This window comes from Oxyura jamaicensis, chromosome 26, assembly GCF_011077185.1.
Source record: "Oxyura jamaicensis isolate SHBP4307 breed ruddy duck chromosome 26, BPBGC_Ojam_1.0, whole genome shotgun sequence".
Taxonomy (NCBI): Eukaryota; Metazoa; Chordata; class Aves; order Anseriformes; family Anatidae; genus Oxyura; species Oxyura jamaicensis.
The window spans coordinates 1,382,161-1,402,155 of NC_048918.1; the positions used below are offsets into that span (position 1 = coordinate 1,382,161).

At 58.6% G+C, this 19,995-nt stretch overlaps 1 protein-coding gene across 15 annotated transcripts in view; it reads left to right on the forward strand.

Annotated features, from left to right (window-relative positions):
- Positions 1 to 19,995, forward strand: part of ANKS1A (ankyrin repeat and sterile alpha motif domain containing 1A) — a 100,390-nt gene that overhangs the window by 73,762 nt on the left and 6,633 nt on the right. For 9 of the 15 annotated variants that reach the window (XM_035347277.1, XM_035347278.1, XM_035347279.1 and 6 more), the window contains 10 exons: positions 12,489 to 12,587; positions 13,162 to 13,314; positions 13,543 to 13,650; positions 16,057 to 16,221; positions 16,575 to 16,700; positions 16,931 to 17,002; positions 17,409 to 17,495; positions 17,867 to 18,004; positions 19,017 to 19,187; positions 19,657 to 19,755. In XM_035347277.1, coding sequence (XP_035203168.1) covers positions 12,489 to 12,587; positions 13,162 to 13,314; positions 13,543 to 13,650; positions 16,057 to 16,221; positions 16,575 to 16,700; positions 16,931 to 17,002; positions 17,409 to 17,495; positions 17,867 to 18,004; positions 19,017 to 19,187; positions 19,657 to 19,755 — 1,218 coding nt within the window. Of the gene's footprint in view, positions 1 to 11,366; positions 11,372 to 12,488; positions 12,588 to 13,161; positions 13,315 to 13,542; positions 13,651 to 16,056; positions 16,222 to 16,574; positions 16,701 to 16,930; positions 17,003 to 17,408; positions 17,496 to 17,866; positions 18,005 to 19,016; positions 19,188 to 19,656; positions 19,756 to 19,995 lie in introns of those variants that run through there. The other 6 variants (XM_035347283.1, XM_035347284.1, XM_035347286.1 and 3 more) reach the window with 2 other exon arrangements.

Below are 19,995 nucleotides of genomic sequence, written 5' to 3' on the forward strand. Positions count from 1 at the left end.
CGTGCAGAATTTCCTCGTTTGTAAGGAAATCAGCGCTGCTCGTTCCAGGCAGTGGGACGCTCTCTCCTTGCTCATTCCTCTCAATTTTAAAAGGTCAAATAATTTAACAAAGATTTCCTGCAAACCCTGGCTGATTTCCTCTTTGCTGTTTATCCTTTTTACTGGGGAGTCGACTCTGGCACCCATGTCAAATCTGGCTTTTAAATCCTTTTATCTGAGCCTTAGGAAGTTTGGGCTAACACAGGCAGCCCGGTCTGAAAGTCTAATTCGTAAAAATCTCCGCGCTGTTACTTCCCTTCAGCTGCTGGTGTTGCGGGAGTAAAACCTTCAGGTACCGCCCAAACGGGAACCGAGTTTGTTCGTTTGTTTCTAACACTGATGGTGATGCTCTCAGATGAATTATTAAAATTGTTGTAGACACTGAAGCTGGCTGCTGCAGCCAGTACTGAGAGGGCATCGGTGCTGGGCTCCTGCCGTGGCTGGTTGCCCGTTCCTTTCCTTTTTGATGCAACGATTTCTGTATTAACTCCTGCTTTCGGTCACTGATACTTCAGACTAAGCGGCATTATTGTCCTGGGCTTAAAACAGTTTCTGGGGAAGGCTCAGCCCTTACCAGGGCCTCGGTACGGGAACTGTTTCCAAGCCCAACGAATGCTGGGTGATGCTTTGCAAGCCGCCAGGTGGGCTGCGAGGCTAATTAAGTTGTAGGAGCAAAACTAAAGAAATTGGAGCCTTTTCGTAGAGAAACACTTGTTTCCTCCATAAGATTTCACATCACATGACGCCCTTGATACAGTGCTGCGGGGTTTTTTCAGCCTGCCGAGGATGCTCCCGGTGCTGCCTGCATCCCCGGGTGGCCCCTCTGGGAGCAAACAAGAAGCCTGGAAGTTGGGGAGACGACAAAGCGTTGCACGAGCCAAATGTTAGCTGCATACTGCAAAACACGCAGCCTCCCAGAAAAGCTCTTTATGAGGAATTCTCAGCCCGCGGTACGTACGGGTGAGGGGGTTAAGAGAGCGGTCCTAGCAAGGAGCACATCCTGCAGCGGGGACTGGGGGAGATGCAGCGTTGGCTGGTGCCGGGCTGTTTGCTGCTGCTGCTTTATTTAAAAAAACAGATTTCTACAAAGTTGTAGTGCAAAGGTGGTAAGAGAGAACTCGGAGGGTGCAGAAGTTCGGCCTTCTGGTTTTCAGCGCCCTTCTAGCCCCTTCTTTAGGCAGTTCTGGTTTCAGGAGTTCCAAATTCCCTTGGTACTTTCGCTGGGCTCTCGTGTTAATTCGCACCCTGTGTTACAAAAGCCTTTCCCCCCGACGCGAGGGAAATGATTCACGAACGCACAGCACGGTAAAGCGCTTTTGAGAAGTTCTCTGTAAATATATTAAGCTGCTTAATCAGCTGTAAGGCAGAAATACCCGTTGTTTCCAAGAATAATAATTCTGTTAGCTTTGGAGATCCAGACTCGTTATTAGCTGATATGTGGTTGGCTCCCTCTGCTCTGCGCACACGCGGCCGGCGCGAGCTTCGTCTCCAGCGGCGCTGGGCGGAAGGGAGGCAGCGACCCTGCCGCGTGCCTGCTTACCAGGGAGCGCCGCCAGCCCCAGGGGACTCCGAGACCTGCAGCTTCCCCGGGTTATGTCAAAAAGGCAGGGTTGGGGATGTAAGCGGTAATGCGAGCCGTGAACGTTTTATGGGTTTTCCAATAAAAAGGGAAGGGAGAAGTGTGTTTTAGCAGGTAGCTGGTGCGGGCTGGGAACGCTGAGCAGAGTTTTCTCTGCTCTGGGGGACTCCAGAGCTGCAGCAGGGACAAGATTTGGCAGCCTGCGGCTGGGCGGCCTCAGGCTGCGGCAGGACCCCTGCCCACGGGCTGCCCTTACGGGAGCAGCGCTGCCACTGGCAGCAAACCTCTCGTTTGTGTTGCCCTTTGGGTCCGCTTTGGTAAGAGCGATGACTGCCGTCGGGACTGCCCCGTCTCCCACGTGTGTCTGTCAGAGCTGTTTCTTCCTGGGGGGGGAATTCAGGACAAACACCGGATAACTTGCAGTACCAGTTAGCTCTGAGCGGTGTCAGGCTGTGCTCGTTAGGAGCACTCTCACTGCTGGAACTTGGAGACGCGGCTGAGGGCTTACGAAGCGGTTATCAGGGAAGGGCAAGCAAGAACCGTGCATGGTAACGCACAAATTCAAGGGGTATCATCCTGCCTGCACGCGGGTGCTGGTGTTTTAGGAGCTGGAGCTGAGCTGGGAAGCAGCAGACGGGCTGAGTTTGCAGCGCTGGCCTCGCTGGTGCCTTGCTTTGTTCCAGCTCTTCAGGCCGAGCTCCTCGAGCAGTATTTCCATTGTTAGAGATACAAAACAAAGCGCTGCAGTGCTTGGTGTGGCACACGAGAGCATCTCAGGGATGCCGACTGGTTTCAGTCCAACACAGAAACTTGCGCGTTTATGAGTGGTTCACAGTAAGCAATCCTGATCGGGCATCGACCGCAGTCGAGGTGGGTATTGCTGACAGAAGGCAGCAGGGTTATTTAAACATCAGTCTGACGTGACGTTAAAATCTACTTGCAATGTGTGTGTTTCTGGGGAGGGACTGAAGCTACGTTTATTTCACGTGAGCTTCCCTCTTGATAAAGGGAAGAAATGGGCGATAAAAATGGGCTGAAGTAGCTTTGTTTCCTACAAGACCGAGTTCTCTTTCCAAATAGAGACATCTGCACTGCGCCACGCTGCTGCTTCTGGAGAACTTCTCCTGTTCCCTTTAAGTTGCTTTTCTGTGGTCCTTGTGGGCAATGCTAGGAAAGGGCCTTTCCCTGCTTTTCCCCGTCTCTTTCCAGCTTGAACCCTGCAGTCCCTGGGAGCAGCTTCTTTGGCTCGTCCTCTCTGCTGCCCCGCTGTGACCTTCCCCGTCGGCAGTGCTGGCTCGGGGCGATCGGACTGTGACACCAAACCCCTGCTCTTCACGGGGGGGCTTTAATTCGAAGAGCAGCCTGTTCAGCCAGCTGGGGATTTAAAGAGAAAATGGAGATGGTGCTTCAGATCCTCCTCCTCTGCTCTGCAGCTTGCTGGAGTTCTGTCATTAGAGGGGGAAGGTTTATTTGTGCGATGGGTAAACATCGCCGAACCGAAGCTGCTCGCTGAGGATTACTGGCAGTGGCTGTGCTGTCCTGGCCTTAGCGAAGTACAGCTCCGCAACTAGACCCAAATCCTCAGCAGAAGTGCATGCCAAACGCTAACAGCCCTAATGAACCAAGAATACCCCACCACCCAAGAGAGGCCAGCGCTGCTACCTCCCACGTGGAGGAATGCAGCCCTGGTGGCTGCACGGCGTTTCAGGAGACCCATTGCCTCATCCTCCACCGGAGGAGGAAAAGCAAAGGTCAGCTCACAAAGCCGTAGCAGTGAGTGAGCAGTGTCATTCAGGAAGAAAAGAGCACTATAAATCAATTTAATTGTCCTTGGCTGGGAATGAAGCTGTAGGAAAAATGTCAGGGGTAGGAACCGAGAGGGGTCCTGCTGCCAGGGCTCGGTCCCGCTGCGTCCCCTGTGGCCACCAGTGCCTTTGCAGGAGGTGCTCGCTTCGGGAGGTCGGGGAAACCGGTCTGGGGCTGTGAGATGCAGAGCGTGTCCCAGAGCCCCGTGGCAAACACGGGACGACCTGGGGAGAGAGGCCGGGCTGGGCTGCGCCGCACGCTGGGGAGAGGAAGGATGGAGCCAGCGGTGGCAAGGGATTGCAGTAGCTCACAGGGGAGCTCTGCCACTGAAACGGAGAAGGAAGTGCCACTGCCTGTACCCGTACGTTAGTGGCTTGTGATCCGTGACAGCCCGTAAATTTGTCCGAGATGCTCTAAAGCTTTGCCCTTCCCTTGGAGGGCCGAATGCCCGGTGCTGCCTGAGACGGCTCCTGATGCCTGAGAAGGGCGAACCTCGTGTGCTCTGTTCGGTGATTATTCTGTGCCTCAACTTCTTATTCAGTCCAAAGATCCTTCGATTCGCAAATGAGCAGGTAAAAGAGAGCAGAACCTATTTCCTATGGCTCTTTTATTTTTATTGTTCAAGCCTGCGTTCCTGCGGAGTGCGTGGAGAGCAGCTAATGCTGATTCAATCAGACAGCATCAGAAACGGAAATCTGTTCCCCTCGTGTAGTGCCCTGGGCTCCGTTAGGGTTTTCTTTTTTTCATAATTGGGGAGAAGTGGTAGAATTATGACAGGATTGGGAGAACGGGGTATCCGCAAATAATTGAGAGTAGTGACGTTAATTAGATTAAATGCAATTCAGTGCCACGTTAGATTAGCCTGCAGTGGTCTTCAGTACAGCACAGCCTTCCCCTTCCCCTTCCCCCTGCTTTTGTGTGCAAGCAGTTAAAATAATAATAACGTAGAGCCAAGGCTTTGGCTTGATGTGTGAGCAGAGCAGGGCTGAAACACAGCTCTGAGCGTGTGCCAGGCCAGCTCTGATGCCAGCCCTCCAGCCGCCGAGGGATGCGATGCGCACGGGGCTGGGTCCCCTTCGCCCTGCAAGTCCTGGTGCTCGGGTGCTGGCTGCGCGCTGCTTTCACCAGCTGCACGCTGCTGGAGCACAGGCATCTCCTGGCGTCACGGTCAGTGAGTGGGAGCTCTGCTCTGCACCATCTCCTTCCTGACTGTCCCTCCTGGCTTGCAGGCGCTGCCCCCCGGGTGCCGCCGGGCTTTCAGCGCGCTCTGAGAATTGTTTTCATTTGAAACCAGTTCTCATTTGGCCACTGTCAAGTAGCCACCGAGGGCAGAACTGAACTGCCGTATTCCAGTCGCGTTTTGCACCAAGCGCTGACCTCTGCAGACCAGCGACCTCTCAGAGGTCCCGCAGACAAGGTTTCACAGCTGCTGCACGTGGTGAGATAGCGGGAGAACTTGGCACGCTCGCAGCCCTCGGGGAACACCTTCAGACAGACGCAGGTAGACCCGCTCGTGCCTGGGCAGCCGGCTTTGGTTTCAAGCTGAAGCAACCTCCAGCTGTCCGGGGAACGGAGCGGGCAGGTCTCGAGCTGGTGGAGCTGGGCTTGCTCTTCCTAAAGCCCATGCTGTGTGCGTGGCTCTCTGCCCCACAGCGGGGTTTGGTGACCGATCAATCCTGCACGTCGGTGTGGGCTGAGCCGCCGGGGAGCGAGGGGCGGCTGCCAGCTAGACGTGGCGGCCATCCACCCTTAGCAATGGTGAATCAGATCTGAGGATCTCGCTGATCTCGCCGGCCTGGTTCATGCCGGCTGGCAGATTTATTGCCTGAAATGGCTTTCATTTAGTTTTATGACTTAGGGAGCTCGTAAGCCACATTACATGGTATTGTCTCCTGTTTATCGCTGCTGCCAGGATACTGGAAACGCGTTTCTTCCTCGGTCCCCAGACTGATTTGGATGCCCTGGATGAGCACCCCGTAAGAGCGGAATTGGACCCTGGTGTAGGAGCTCCTGCCAAGCGTCTGAGCGGGGACCGATTCAGGCAGCGAAAGGATTTTTTTGACAGCTCTCCAGTGCGTCAGGCGCTGCTTGGGTGGCTCACGAGGGCTGTGATTTGTCTAGGACGGTTTGCTTTTTCGGGTTATCTCTGGACGGGGACGATGTGAGAGTGTTCAGCCTGCGACTGCCTCCCCTGACCCGTGGGATGCAGAAGCCGGGCTCCAAGGGAGTCCTGTGGCTGCTCGGCTGGGGACTGAGGGCAGCGCGGCGCTGAGCACCGCGCACCATGAGAGCGACTTCGCGGAGAGCAGCGAGCTCAGAGTGGGTTTTGAAGTGGGTGGACCAGAACTGGCAATTTAGAGAATACTTACATTTGATTCATTAGTAGCTCCAGGCCCAATAAACATTAAAAAAGCCATTAAAGTAGCAGTTAATTTTTTTTGCTCTCAATAAAATTGCCTGAAGTTGACAACCGTGACCGATTCCCTCCGTTGCCATTGTCACGCTGCCAGTGTGCATGGGGGGAAAAAAATTAAGCAAAAATGAAGTGGCTGTGTGCTAATCTAGGATTTATTGTAGGCTTTTGTATAGGAGTCCTTTCCACAATCAATGCTATGTGAAGAGCCGGGCCTTCATTGTCAGGGCCTTGGCAAAACAAACATTTCTTTTCCCCTAGTTTCCATTGAACTACCTCGAACTGAAGCTACCACTAAGGGAAGGCACAAAACCGTGAGGCCGAATATAAATCCCTGTGGCCAAGGGCTGCTGCTGCCCCGTGAAATTGGGGTGGGTAGGTCTCGGTTTTGGGGTCGCCAGCCACTGGAGCGGGTCTGTCGGAGGGGCTGTGCGCCCAGGGCTGGCTCGTGGTGCTCAGCGGTGCCTCTGCTCGTGGCTGGATCCTCCCTGGGAGGTTTTAGGCTTTTGGGGCTGTGAAAGGGGGCAAAAAGCCCCCAGGAGCAGATGGTGCACTTGCACAGACAGAATGCAAGCTTGTTTTTGGGACGAGGCAATAAATTAGTCCATCAGCACGGCGTTAGCTGCCCCTGCCCTGTTGAACAAGATTTATCGGAGCAGTTTGCCCCAAGCACAGGTCCTGGTGGCTCTGCCCAGCACCACAGAGCTCCGATGGGTTTGAACGCAGGGATGGTGCAAGGCCAAACATGCAAATTCCAGCCCCCCAGGGAGCCAAGGCCCTCAGCCTTTAGCTACCAACAGATCTGGGGACGGAGCTTGTTGCCGGCTGCTTTGGTGGCTCTGCCCGCTTGCAGGAATGCCCTCGCTGTAGCTCATCTTCCTAAATTCGCTGCCTTCCCTTTCCCTCGGGGTGCTGCCCAAGGCTGCCGGGCTCTGAGGGCTGGTGGCTTTATAGAATTGTGCAGGATCCTTCTTTGCCTTTATTTCCCTGCCTCAAAAGGAGAGCTTGGCGAGTGGCGTGGGGGCGAAGGGAAGCGCGGCCTCTGTGCTCTGGGACTTGCTGCGTTATCCCTGTTGGTGCTGGCTCTGTGGTGAGCTGGATGCGGCTCCATCTCCAGCATCCAGGCTCTTGGTTGCCAAAAGTAAAGCAAGAGCAGTGACAGCAAAATCCTTGACAAGATGCAAATTGTCTTGAATTTACTGAGAAGGGGGAGAAAAAAGAGCTTTGTGTGCATTAATCTAAGAAAAAAATGGATGCTTTGGCTCATCCAACTGAAAGCACTCTGCTATAGATGTTCGCAGAAGCCTTTGTAGTCTGGAAAAGCTGTGTTTGGGTTTTGCATCTGTTGCTTTTAATAGCAAACACATTCTGGTCTCAGTTCTTCCCCGCAGTCCGCCGCCTGTCTTTAATACATGGTTTAGTAACAGCGGCAGCACTTGTATGAGCGTGAGCCTAGCGGGACAGGCGGGATTCATTAAGCTGCATTGCTGGCTGGATAAGACTCCGCGTCCTATACGAAACTTTCTTTGCCTTGGGCCCTTCCTTAGCTGGAAAGAGAGAATGGCCCAGAGCCAGGCTCTGTGCAAGAAGCAGCATCTGAAAATTGGGTAGTTAAGTGCCTGCGGAGCGCCCTGCTGGAGCAGCAGTGCTGGCAGATTTCGACGGCTCCGCTTTTGGCACGCTCGGCTTTGGGGTCACCTAACCGGCAGGAGGGGACGCTGCCTCCGTACGGTCCAACCTCCGAGGGCGCTTTTCTCCTTTGATGAGAAACCTGGAGCCTCGCAGGCTGCTTAATTACAGTGTAGGATGCGAAGCATGACTAAAGCGGAGCCTCCCTCTAAAAGCTGGGTTTCCGTCCAGACGAGAGGTGGGTCGCTGGCGGATCCCTGCTCTCCTTCGGGGCCGTGCAGAGGGCAGGAACGGGGTTCGGAGGGGCCCCTCGTGGTCCTGGGCGTTTGCCTCTCTCTGTGGAGCTGCTCAGCCCCGAGGAAGGTGAAGCACGGATTTGGGGTTGATAACGGGACACCCTGCCCGAATGTTGCCTGGGCCAAACTGATGCACGGAGGGAAGGGAAGGGATGTGTTGTGCTCCTGTGCCTGCTGCAAAAAAGCACAGCCCTTGCTTCATAGGGGATCATTTCGGGGATCACCCCAGCTGTTCTAGGAACAAAACACTTCCAACAATTATTAACGTGTGCGTGGGGTGCTGTACCAAAATCCAGATTAATGCTCTAGGAGCAGCCCCTGACCGCATCCCCGCTGCAGTGCGGGCAGTGCTGAGAGCTGATGGAAGCGAGGAGCTGTCGGCTGTGCCCCGAAGGAGAAAAGGGTGAGGTGTGGGATGGACGGGGCGCTCAGGCATCCCCGCTCCCCGGCATGAGCAAAAGGAGAGCTCTGGTCCTCGTGCAGCCCCGAGCTGTGCTCGCTGCGCTCAGCCTGGCAGCCTGCACAAGGTAAGAAGCACTTGTCACAATGGATACAGCCTGAGCTACGTCTTCAGAAAGTTTCGGTGATTCTAATTGGCATTTCTGAGCCGTAGAGGACAGGGTAACAGCAAAGCAAGTCCCTGGGAGTTTTCCTCTCCCCTGTCTTGGGCATTTGCTGCGTTCGTCCTCAGAAGACCCCGAGTGGGGCCGGCCATGAGCCTGGGCTCAGGGTGCCAGGGCTGCTTGGCAGCCTGCAGCGGGATGCTCGGGAGATGGCACCTCCTGGCCTGGTTGCTGACCTCTGTCAGCACCAACGGGGACCTTTGCCTGCTTTTAAAAAAGCAAACAACAACAAACCACGTGCACGAAAACCCAAATACCCCATACAGTGGGATCTCGTTTTTAAAACCTCACCAAAGAGCAGTTTCTCTGGAATTTTGCAGCCCTGCATCGAGGCAGTCTCCCTGGAGCAGCGCTGCGTGGTGGAGAGGCTTTGTTCCACCTCGGCACTGAGCGCCTTTCCTTGTTCCTCTGCGAGCTGCTGGGTGGGGACTTTTCTCCGTTTCTCCCCTCCTTGTTACAGCAAAGGGATGGCTCCTGCCTGCTCCAGGGACAGACCCAGCGGCCTCGGCAGCTCGGTGCCTGGCGGGGCAGAGGGCAGAAAGCCCGGGCAGGGAGGGCGAGAAGGCTGAAGGCTGGCGTGGGAAGCACGAAATGCTGGGAAAGGCCAGGGAGGAGGAAAGCTGCAGGAGACCCCAGCAGGATTTCCATGCCCGGGAACCCTCCTTGCTTAGGGGGCTCCTGATGCAAAGGATTTCTCAGAGAGCAGGGCACCGAGCAGACCGGTGGCAATCGCTGCGTGGCGTGGGGGCAGGTGGCAGCGGGACCGGGGCGCTGCGTGGAGCATCCCTGCCCCTTGGCTTTTGTCTGAGCAGCGTGTTAAATGCAAACAGGTTTAAAGTCTGAGAATAAACAGCTCATCTGTTCAGCTGGCAAAGGTTAAAAGATCTCCAGCGTGTTTGCATTTAATTATCTATTTTAGTGGCAGCTTATTTTTTTCTTTGGAGATGAAATCCGGATGGGTTTAAAGGACGCTCCTCCAAGCAGAGGCTCATGCACAATAGACTAATGATTTATTCAGAGCTGCTCTGCTTTGTCTGTCCTGGTTAAGTACCCTGAGAATCCAGACTGGCATCGAGGGAATTTAATGTGACACATCAAAATAAGGAGTGGCGGAGAAAGCTGTGGCTCTTACAGTGTTTAACTAGCTTGTACCCTTGCTGCACAGCAAGCAATTTTTGTTGGACTGGAGATGCCAAAAGTGGGAGAACGCCTAGCGCCTTGCCTTGGGCCTGGCATTGCTTGTGTCAGCATCAAATAGTCAGCCTGGGAATGTGTGTGCCCAGCCTGGGAATGTGTGTGCAGCCTGGAAACGTGTGCCCAGCCAGCTCCACGCTGCTCGTTTGGAGAGGGGCCGTGCTAGCCAGGCGTGGCTGTGCTACAGCGCGCTAGCACCAAAAGGGCTCAATGCTGGAAAATAAGGAGGAGTGAAAAAAAATGCACGGAGGAGCAGCAAGCCTATTGATTTTGGTACGTGAGGCTTACACGTAGCCAACGTCACCGTTTGCTCAGGTCCGTGCCGCCCTCGCTGCCGCGTGCAGGGTTTGCTCTGTGCGCCCGCATCCACCCCGAGCCCCCGCACCTGCTGCAGCTCCGGCACCCGGCTCTTTGGGGAGGAACCGAGCGGCCGAGCTCAGGGACGGGCAGGTCCCGGGGTGCTGAGCGGGCTGAGGGGCCGGGAGCTGCAGGCTCCAGGTCCCCACGCCGTGACCTTAACCTGCTGCTGCTGCGGGGATGTCGGGAGGTGTCCTCTCGCGCTGTCCTTTGCCCCCCTGGCAGGAGGATAATGCTTTGCTCACCGGGCTTATGGAGACACCCCACTGCTTGCTCTGGTCACCTTCTGTCCGTTTAAAAGGCCCTTTAAAAGCCGTCTCGCTCCAGGAGATGAATTCCTTGCACACGTGCTTCCTCCCCAGGACCTTCTGGCGACCTCTTCAGCAGAGCTGCAGCTTGCGAAAGCGCTTGGCTGGGTGAGGTGCGTGGCCGCGGAGTTAAGCTGCCCTTCATCCTGTTCCCCGGGCCGAGCACACATCTCCCGCTGCTACAGAAACACATTGAGTGGGGCTTTGGGGCTTAAAAACTGTGAGCAAGGAAGGGGAGGGATGTTTTCCCTTTTTAGTGGGCTGCTGCTGCTAACGGGCTGGGTGATCGCTGCCTCTCGCTGGGGGCAGCTCTGTGCCCTGCCTGGGGTTTGCTCTGTGCCCTGCCTGGGGTTTGCTCTGTGCCCTGCCTGGGGTTTGCCCTCTGCCTGGTTTGGAGCCTGGGCTGCTCTTACAGCAGGTGGGCACCGGCAGAGCCTTCCACCAGCAAGGAGCCTCCCCTTGCAACTGGGAGGAGCGCAGGGCAGCTCACACGGCACACTGACAGCCTCGGAGGAGGCTTCGTGTGCTGTTACCGCCCAGGTGCAGCCCAGCCGTTTGCTCGCAGGACGCGAGGCGCAGTCTATCAGTGTCCCCGCGGAGCTGCCACCCATCCCCTGGTGCCATTTTGAGGGGTCCCAGGGGCACTTCGCAGCTGGCAGCGGGTGCCCCAGCCCAGCGCCCAGCCTGCTGCTGCGAGCTGACCTTTGGGAAGGCAGGGAACAAACCGCCCGCGTCAGCTGCAGATCCTTCCATCCCAGCTTTCGGCCATTTAAGCAGCTCCCGACGACAAACGCTTTTGTGCCTCAGCTGTCTGCTCCAGATCTGCGGTCTCGGTCCCCCCAAGGCCTGCCAGGAATCGAGGGCGTCGGGCGGCTCTGCCTGCCAAGGGAGGAGGACGGAGGCAGAGGAGCGCCCGTCTCGCTGCTGCGGGCGCTGGCGGTCACCGAGCGCCTGCCGAGCCCTGCTTCCCAGCCACCCGCTGATTTAATTTGCCACTGTCATTTGCTAAATAATTGTTTCTCTGCAGTCTGGCCTCCGAGGGCAGCTCTCCCAGCGACATTGCTTCGGGCACCTCTTATCTGCGGCGTTAATTCGCTGCTGCTCTGAGCACTCATCTCCGCGTCCTGGTGGCAGAGCATCTCCTGGGGACGCAGAGCCCAAGGAGTTATCGTGGCAGGCTTCGGACGTGGCAGGAGCGGTGCTGCTCGCGCTCAGCACCATCCTCCAGTGGGCACAGACCAAGCAAGCAGAGTGGGAAGGAATTTAAAAACTGCCCTTTGAAGAGGACAGTGAGAGATTCTCCCCGCAGCTCCCTTTCCCCAAGCCCTGGCCGTCCTGCCCGCTGTTTGCGCAGCCTGCAGCAGCACGTTGCCCGACAGCCAGTTTTAATTAGGTTTTCTCTTACAAAACCAAAATGTGGAACAGCGGAGTGCCGGCAGCTCAGACCTTCAGCTGTGCCTCTCCCGAGAGCGGAGGGAGGCAGGTCCTGGGGGGGGAGGATCTGGGTGCGAGCCGGCGCTGCGCGTCCCTGAGCCCCGAGCTCGCTGCTGCGGTGTCGTGGTCGCAGGAGAGCCATGGGGAGCTGAGCCCGGGCTGAGCCCTGAGCCCCCCCAGGTACAGGGGGGAGCGGGTGGTGATGGAGGGGGGAGAGTAAGCACGGTCTGCGTGCATCCCTTCCTGCTCCGCACGGGGCAGGGGGCACGAGCCGAGCTGTAGCAAAGCGGTGCGGGGCAGCCAGCGCGTCCCTGGGGGCGAGCTGCTCCCCTGAACGAGGATGAGGAGGAGGAAGCTGAGCTTTGCTGCTCAGGTGGAAGGAAACGTGTGTTCTCGGTGGCCCTGGAAGGGGGCTGAGCAGGGCCCGATGCTGGGGGTTACTCGGATGCTGGGGGTTACTCGGGCGTTGGGAAATGGCATCGTTAAGCAGCGATCTGCCTCTCAGACGGGAAGGTCGCTGTAAGGATGGCCTGAAACCCAAAGGCTGGACGAGGACACTGGGAGGGGGCAGCAGCGCTGTCCCACCGAGCCCCCCTGCGGGTGCTGCAGTGCCACAGCCCCTCCTGTGCCCGCTGTGTCGGTGCCGAGGTGGGGACGTGAGGCTGCGTGAGGCTGAGCTGCCTCCTCGGGAGCTGCCTCCTCGCGGCCAGCACCAGGGGGGCTGCGCGGGCTGTGCTGGGGACCGAGGTGGGGTGGGGGCTGTAAAGTGCGTGGGCTCCGCTCGCATGTCACCCCTTCCTGTCCCCGCAGGGCTGTAATGTCATGGAAGACCAGGACCTTCGGGACATCGGGATCGGTGACCCGCAGCACCGCCGCAAACTCCTGCAGGCAGCTCGCTCCCTCCCGAAGGTGAGCGCCGACGTCCCCGCGGGGAGCAGGGCCCAGCGTGGCTCTGAAGGCAGAGGGAACAAAACCAGGACCTCTGCCTCCAGCCGTGTCCCCCTGACCCCAAAGGACGGCGGGGGCAGTGGGAAGGGGTTAGGAGGAGGAACGTGCGAGCCTCCAGCTCTGGGGGTAGGATGACCCCGGGAGACATCGCGGTGCTGGAGACGGGGGGGGTCCCTCCTGGGGGGCCTGCTCTGAGCTGCGCTGGGAAGGCCACAGAAAGGACTTTTCTGGGAAAGGGCTTTTCTGGAGCTGTTTGCCTCACTTATGCCAGGCAGACCGTGCCTCTCACCGTGGTTGGGGTGGGCAGCAGTGCCCCTCAAAGCCCCCACGGCATCGCCTGCCCACCTGGGAGAGGGCTCACGGCAAGGGCGAGGCTGCTGAGGTTCATTCCCTGGTTGTGCAGCAATTTTTTGCAATTTAAAGCTGCAAGGGGAGATGGTGATAGCGTTTAAACTGGTTTTAATTGCAGACGCTGCATGCTTTGGGCTCTCAGCCCCTGGGGCTTTTAACCTCTTGGTGCCTTCTGCTTTCGCAGTTGAAGCCCCTGGGCTGCGATGGGAACAGCCAGCCTTCGGTTCCCGCCTGGCTCGACTCTTTGGGGCTGCAGGACTACATCCAGTCCTTCCTCTCGAGCGGCTACAGCTCTATCGACACTGTGAAAAACCTCTGGGAGCTTGAAATAGTAAACGTGAGTACCACCGTGATCCCACCACGGTGGGGGGGGGCCCTGCCTGCCTTCCCCCCAGGGCCGTTCCTTGCGGGGAGCCACATTCGACGCGTGCTCGGGGAGGGACGCTTCCTTCGTGCAGGGGGGCAGGAGAGCGGGGGGACGCGCGGGGAGCTGCTGCCCCTGCGCTCCCCAAAGCTGCTGTGCGTTTCTCCAGCCCTGCTCACGGCGCCCCGTCTCTCCCTGCAGGTGCTGAAGGTGAACCTGCTCGGCCATCGGAAGAGGATCATCGCCTCGCTGGCGGACCGGCCCTACGAGGAGCCACCGGCCAAGCCGCCGCGGTTCTCGCAGCTGAGAGTGAGTCGCTGGCTGTGTCCCCGCTGGGCTGGGGACACCTCTCGGTAGCGGCCGGGTGCTTTGCTCTGCCCTGGCTCGCCTTCACTTTCCTCCCTTTTCTTTCAAAGACCTAATCCCGGGTCTGCCAGGAGCGACCACCTCCTGGTTAGCGGCTGACACCTCTGAGGGGCTCAGGGAGCACATTTAGGGAGGGCGTAGGTCCTGGCTGGGCAGCGAGGCTCAGCGGGGAGGCTCGTTCAGCCTTCCTCTGCTTCTTTTGTGCACAGGAAATTCTGCCTAGCAAAATCGATAAAAAAGAGAATAAGACCCCTACAACGTCAATGGTTAAGTTAAAACTCCTCTGAAAGTAGGTAGCGAGAGTAATAAGTGTAGAGAGTGATCTTTGAAGATTGTGTTGCTTTTTTTTTTTTTTAAAAAAAAAAAAAAGGCTTTTTTGTGATTAGAACAAATCGATTTGACCTGGAAGCTCGGGTTACTCCCGGCTCTCAGACACTTGGTTTGGGAAGAAAGTTCCTGAAGTGTTGAGGCAACCACGCACAGCTGGCGGTGCGGAGGGGGTTCTGTGTTGAGCCGTTCCCATGGATGCACCTTGGCTGCTGCCCTAGATGATGCAGAGCCCAGTACGTAGCTGATGCTGTGGACGGTGCAGAGCCCGATGCTCCCACCCTGAACCAGACCGAGCGACCTCTGGGAATGTGACAGCCAGACCGGCTCTCGCTTGGCCGGAGCCCTGACCTCCCGTCTGATTCCTCCTTATCTCTGCTGGGTCTTCCTACAAACACCCGCATCAGAAAACCTCCTGGTTGCAGGAAAAGGGAAATTCCCCTTATCTCAGACCAGCCTGAACCCTGAGCGCTAGGACAGAGAGAGAACAAATGTCAGGTGCCACGTTGTGCCGTGCAAACCTTGCTTTGCTTGGGCCACGCAGCAGCGACCGGCACCGTCCCTTGGACAGATGCGCCCTGCTCAGCCGCTGCGATGGGATGCAGCTGGGACGTGACGCTTTGATTGCGCCCTTGGGGAGGCTGAGATCCGTCTCCTTGAGCTGCTGGGGTTGTCCAAGAGCCGCTGCTCCCGCCGCCAAATAGCCCTCGGGGTGATTTGTGGATGCTGAGTTCTGCTGCAGCAGTGGGAGCTTTGGACGTCGGGCCCGTCCGTACTGGGCTGCCTGGGAGGGGAGCGGTCGTATTTGCCGTTCTTGCTGAGAGCTGCTGCCTGGGAGCTGGATTTCACAAAGCACTGAGCTCGCAGCTAACCTGCGAGCTTCGGAGGAGGGCAGCAAGTCACGCAGGGTGAGCGGGTCGCACTGCTTCCTCCCAGTGTTTGCAGATGGGCTTCCTGGAGCAGGAACGGGGAGCGACTGGGGTTTCCCCGTCCCAACCTTTGCTCCTTCCTCTGCTGCCAAGCTCCTCTCTGCTGCCCGTGATTCCCGGGGCTTTTCAGCCAACGCAGTCGGAGCTGCAGCAAGTTACCGAAGGTGGTGGGGAGAGGAGTGCTCTGGGGGGGCAGCGGCCGCTGGCTGTGCGGGGCGGGGAGGCTGTGGAGGAGAACGGGGCCGTTCGCAGCGCTTCCTGGCGCTGCAGCTGGTGCCTCCCAGCGCCTGGCTGCGGCTGGGGAGCGGAAGGACGTCAATGGCAAATTAAGCAAGCCCCTTGAATAGGACTAAGGCGTGCTGCAGCTGCCAGCTCCCCGCACTGCCTGCCGGGCCGCTTGGCACGGCCAGGCAGCGAGTGCTGCCTGCAGGCAGAGCCAGGCTCTCCGGGGGCGGCTGATCCGAGGGCTTTGCTGGGTGCTTTAGCAGAGCCCATTCTCTGCAAACAGCCTGCCCACAGCCCGGCGTGCCTCAGACAGGAGGCAGGGATGTGCTTCACCACCTCATCCCTGCCTGAAACCGTCCTGGAGCAGAGCAGGGGTGTGGAGGGGAAAAGGAACGAGCTAAGTGAAGGTGCTGAGCCACAAGCCCCCAGAGCAGGAGCTGGCCCTGGTAACTCTGCTAACCTGGGCAGCGTAAGGGGCAGCCTGCAGACCCTGGTCCTGTTCCTAGGGAGAAATTATCGCGGTGATCCCAACTGGAACCCAAGGCACAGCTTTGGGCTCGAGCCCTTCCCTTCCTCGCGCTCCAGGTGGCTGCAGGGCAGCGGCTGCTGCTCAAGCATCGACTTGGCAGCTGTGGGACGAGCCCTGGCCAGGCCGTGCAGATAACACGGTGCAGATCACGGCACCTGCAGGACCAGCACACCCCAAGGGAAGCACCAGCAGCCAAATCCTGCTCTGCTGGTGCTGGCCGCCTGCGCTCCCACGGGGCTGGAGGGCAGCGGGGGCAGAGGCAGCGCGAGGAGGAGCGCGGTGCGGGCAGGGCTGCGGCACAGGCTGACGGGGACGGCTCTCGGTGTCTGCCCGTTTCAGTGCCAGGACTTGATGTCCCAGACGTCGTCACCCCTGAGCCAGAACGACTCCTGCACGGGCAGATCCGCAGATCTCCTGCTGCCCTCCGGAGACACCGGGAAGAGGCAACACGAGCGGGGCAGCGAGGTTGCGCCGTACTCCAGAGTTGACCGCTACAAAGCACAGGTCAGTGCGTGCTTCCCTGTGTCCTGGACACGGGCTCCCCCTCCTCTGGAGCCAGCGAGGAAAAAAACAAGGAAACCTTGAAGAAAATAGGGAGGCCTGTAGCTTGGGTAGTGTTTTAGCTGAGAAATTAAGGAAACAGGGACAGGGAGCCTACGGACAGCAACCTGTCCCTCAGTCTTACCACTCAAATGGGCGACGTGCACATCCACGAGCACCTTCACACGCAGCGTGCTGCCCCCTCCCAGCTCCTGTGAGATTTTGGGAACCATCAACCCCCAGAACCCCCCCGAGATCTGTGTTTCCCCCTGGGGAGGATGCGCTGTGGTTTTACACGCACCTTTCTACCCCTGCAGGAGGAGCGTCGGGAGTCAAAGCTGACCCTGCGCCCCCCCAGCCTGGCTGCCCCGTACGCCCCAGTCCAGAACTGGCAGCACCAGCCGGAGAAGCTCATCTTCGAGTCCTGCGGGTACGAGGCCAACGTAAGTGGCTCTTGGCTTGTGTGGGTGGACGGGGCGAGGAGGCTGTGGGCTTGGGGTGCTGCACGGGGAGGTGGCGCATGTCCTCCCCCCTCCCTGGGTGACTTCCTCCTCTACGGCCGTGGCCGCTGGCTGCTTGCTGGGCCCCGGCCTCGCTTCGGGGCTGGGAAGTTTGCACCTGAAGCCTTCGGGGTGTCTGGGAGCACGTTAACACCTCCTCCTCCTCCTGACAGTACCTGGGCTCCATGCTGATCAAAGACCTCCGAGGGACGGAGTCCACGCAGGACGCCTGTGCCAAGATGAGGGTAAGGGGGCTGTGGGGACGGGGGGATCGGCTCGCAGCCCGAGGGGGATGATGAGGGGAACGGGGGGACGTTGGTGTGGCTGCAGCTCTCCAGACCCCGCAGGCTGGGCAGAGCAGGGGCCCAGGCCATGTAACAGGCTGTGGCCACTGTCACTGGTGAACGGGCCCCTCCCCAGCACCCTTCCCTCTGGTGTAAATGGCTGTGCAGTAGGAGAATCAGGCTTTTTGCTGAGAAAACCAGGCTCACGCCAGATCCCATCCCTTCCCTTCCACCAGAAGCAGGTTTTCTGCCTCCTGGTCCAAGCCCCCCAGAGGCCTCCCCTTGAGGGTGTGTGCTGGCCCCCAGCAGGGTTGGGGTGGTGCTGAGGAAGGGGGCATTGTTCACCCGAGCGTTCTTGTTTCTGAAGAAATCCACAGAACACATGAAGAAGATCCCGACCATAATACTGTCCATCACGTACAAGGGGGTGAAGTTCATCGATGCCTCTAACAAGGTGAGCTTAAAACGCCTCGAAGCTGGTGCCTGGAGGGACAAGACCTGCATTGCCACCTGCCTGAGGGGCTGCAGGTCGCATCTGGTGCCTCCAGAAGCCACGGCTGGTCCTGCAGAGCAGCGGGGGCCATGGGGGAGCACCAGGGTGGTGACGGTTACCTGAACGCCGAAGGCTTGGCCAGCAGGCTGCTTAGGGACCCCGTTACCATTTATTCCTACAAGGGGAAAGAGCTGGCACTGGTCTGGCTGGGAGAAACCCCTCCCTGCCAACTCCTGGTGTGCTCCGTGTCCCCAGCACACGCTTGTCACCGCTCCTTTTGCTGGGTGTGTTTGCCAGCCCCACAAGGGCGATGCTGTGGTTGTCTCCTCCAGAATGTCATTGCTGAGCACGAGATCCGGAACATTTCCTGCGCTGCTCAGGACCCCGAGGATCTCTGCACGTTCGCCTACATCACCAAGGACCTGCAGACCAGCCACCACTACTGCCACGTCTTCAGCACCGTGGACGTGGTGAGTCGGGGTGCAGCGTCCGGCCTCGCTGCGAGCCTCGGGGCGCGTGCACAGCCCCGCGGGGTTCTCCTCCTGCCCAGGTGGTCGCTGTCCCGCCTGCTTTGGCCTCCAGGGCGTGGAGGTGTTCCCCAGGAGCAGGGAGCGTGCGGGTAGGACAGGGGCTTGCCGTGTTCACAGCGCTCGTAGCTCGTCCATCTGCCTTCAGGCCACCTCTGAGTGCCCTGAGGGGCTGCCAGGAGGGTTGTGGCAGTCCGAGTGGTCGGGCCGTTAGCTGAACGAAGCCTGTTTGTGTGTGAGCCCGGTCTGTGTGATCGGACTCCAGCCGTGGCTTCTGTTTCGGGTGGGTTCAATCTGTGCAGCTGTGTAGTTACTCAGCTTTATTGGCGAGTCAGAGACCAGGATCTGGCCCATTCCGGGGCTCTTACCTATTCCTAGCCTAAAGCACTCCTTTAGGAGTCCAAGCTCAGCTTTTACTTTCCAGCCCTGTTGACAAAGAGGATATTTGTCTGCCTTCATTACTGCGGTCTCCAGTGCTGAATAAACCAGGGCAGGAGATTTTCCCTCTTGGGGAATATGCTGTGAACAAAGCCCTAACACGCTCTCAATTACACGCAGTGTAATAGGCTGATGTAACAGCCTTTTAATTCACTGAGTGTGTGGGAGCATCACTTGCTTTTCTTCTTGGGCAGAATCAGCTATGCAAAGCGTTTGGGCTTTTTCCGATGCCAAACGCCGCAAAGTGATGCCCGGGGGGCCGCAGCAGGCTGGCAGGCGGTCCCAGGAAGGTGTGCGGGAGGTTGCTCAGCGCTGTGGGGCAGGAGCTCGGTGCTGCCCCACGCAGAGAGGGAGCTGGGGACAGGGCAGGATGTGTCCCGCTGGTGGGAAAGCGACGAGCCTTGCTGAGGGTCTGCGTCTCCAGAGCAAGCTCGTCCCTTGGCTGCCGAGTGCGTGGGCTCAGGGTAAGGGAGCTCGCGTGCACCTAATGGCTGTGTTTTCTGTGCTCTCTCCGAAGAACCTGACGTACGAGATCATCCTCACGCTGGGGCAGGCGTTCGAGGTCGCCTACCAGCTGGCCCTCCAAGCCCAGAGAGCGAAGCCGCTGGGCGCTGCAGCAGCAGAGACGATCGAGACGAAATCTTCCAAACCGGTGCCTAAACCACGAGCCGGCGTGAGGAAATCTGCAGTACGTATGCGCGGGCTGGCAGGCGGCCGGGTGTCGTCTGCGTGGTCCTAGCTGGGGTTTCTCCTGGGCGCAGCTTGCCTAAACCCCCCTCGTCGTGGTGGGGAAGCCTGGGTGCAGACGGGGTGCCCGTAGCTTCAGGCACTGCCAGTGTTGCAGTGGCCGTGGCTCTGCTGGCAGCTGTGCTGCGGTGGCGGGGCTTCCCCTGCTGGGATGAGGGCGAGCAGAGGTGGAAATGCCCCGGGTGGGATGGGGGTTAAGTGTCCTGCTTGGATCCAGTGCAGCTTCCGTGTGCAAACCTGCAGAGCCACAGGGAGCTCAGTGGGCACCCTGCAGTTTGCGGCGTGGGAGCGCCCTTGGAGCCAAAACGCGCCAAGGTTGGAGCTGCTGAGGAGCAGGGACTGCTGCACCAGCCATTGCTTTCCTTTAATGTCTCCTTTTGTCTGTGTTCTGCTTGCTTCCCCCCGCTCAGGTGCCGCTCCCTCCCGACACCCGCTGTTGTTACTGTCACACCTGTACAACACACCGCCCCTCCTACCTGCCGCTGCAGTCTGTTAGTCCCGGAGCTAAGGTCTTTACCCTTTTCCTGCCACCTTCCATTACCAGCCCTGGGCTGCCCCAGCTGCCTCCGGCCTCCCCGCTTCCCCTGCCTCCCGCCGTGCTCCCGTGTCCTGCCTCGCCGCCGTTTTCCCTCCCCGCTCGTTTCAGGGCCCGCGCCTCGGGCTCCGATGGACCCCGGGGACAAACTGCTCGGTCGCCCCCGCTGATGCAGAGCGGCAGCTCTCAGCTAAGCACCTTGCTCTTCCTGGTG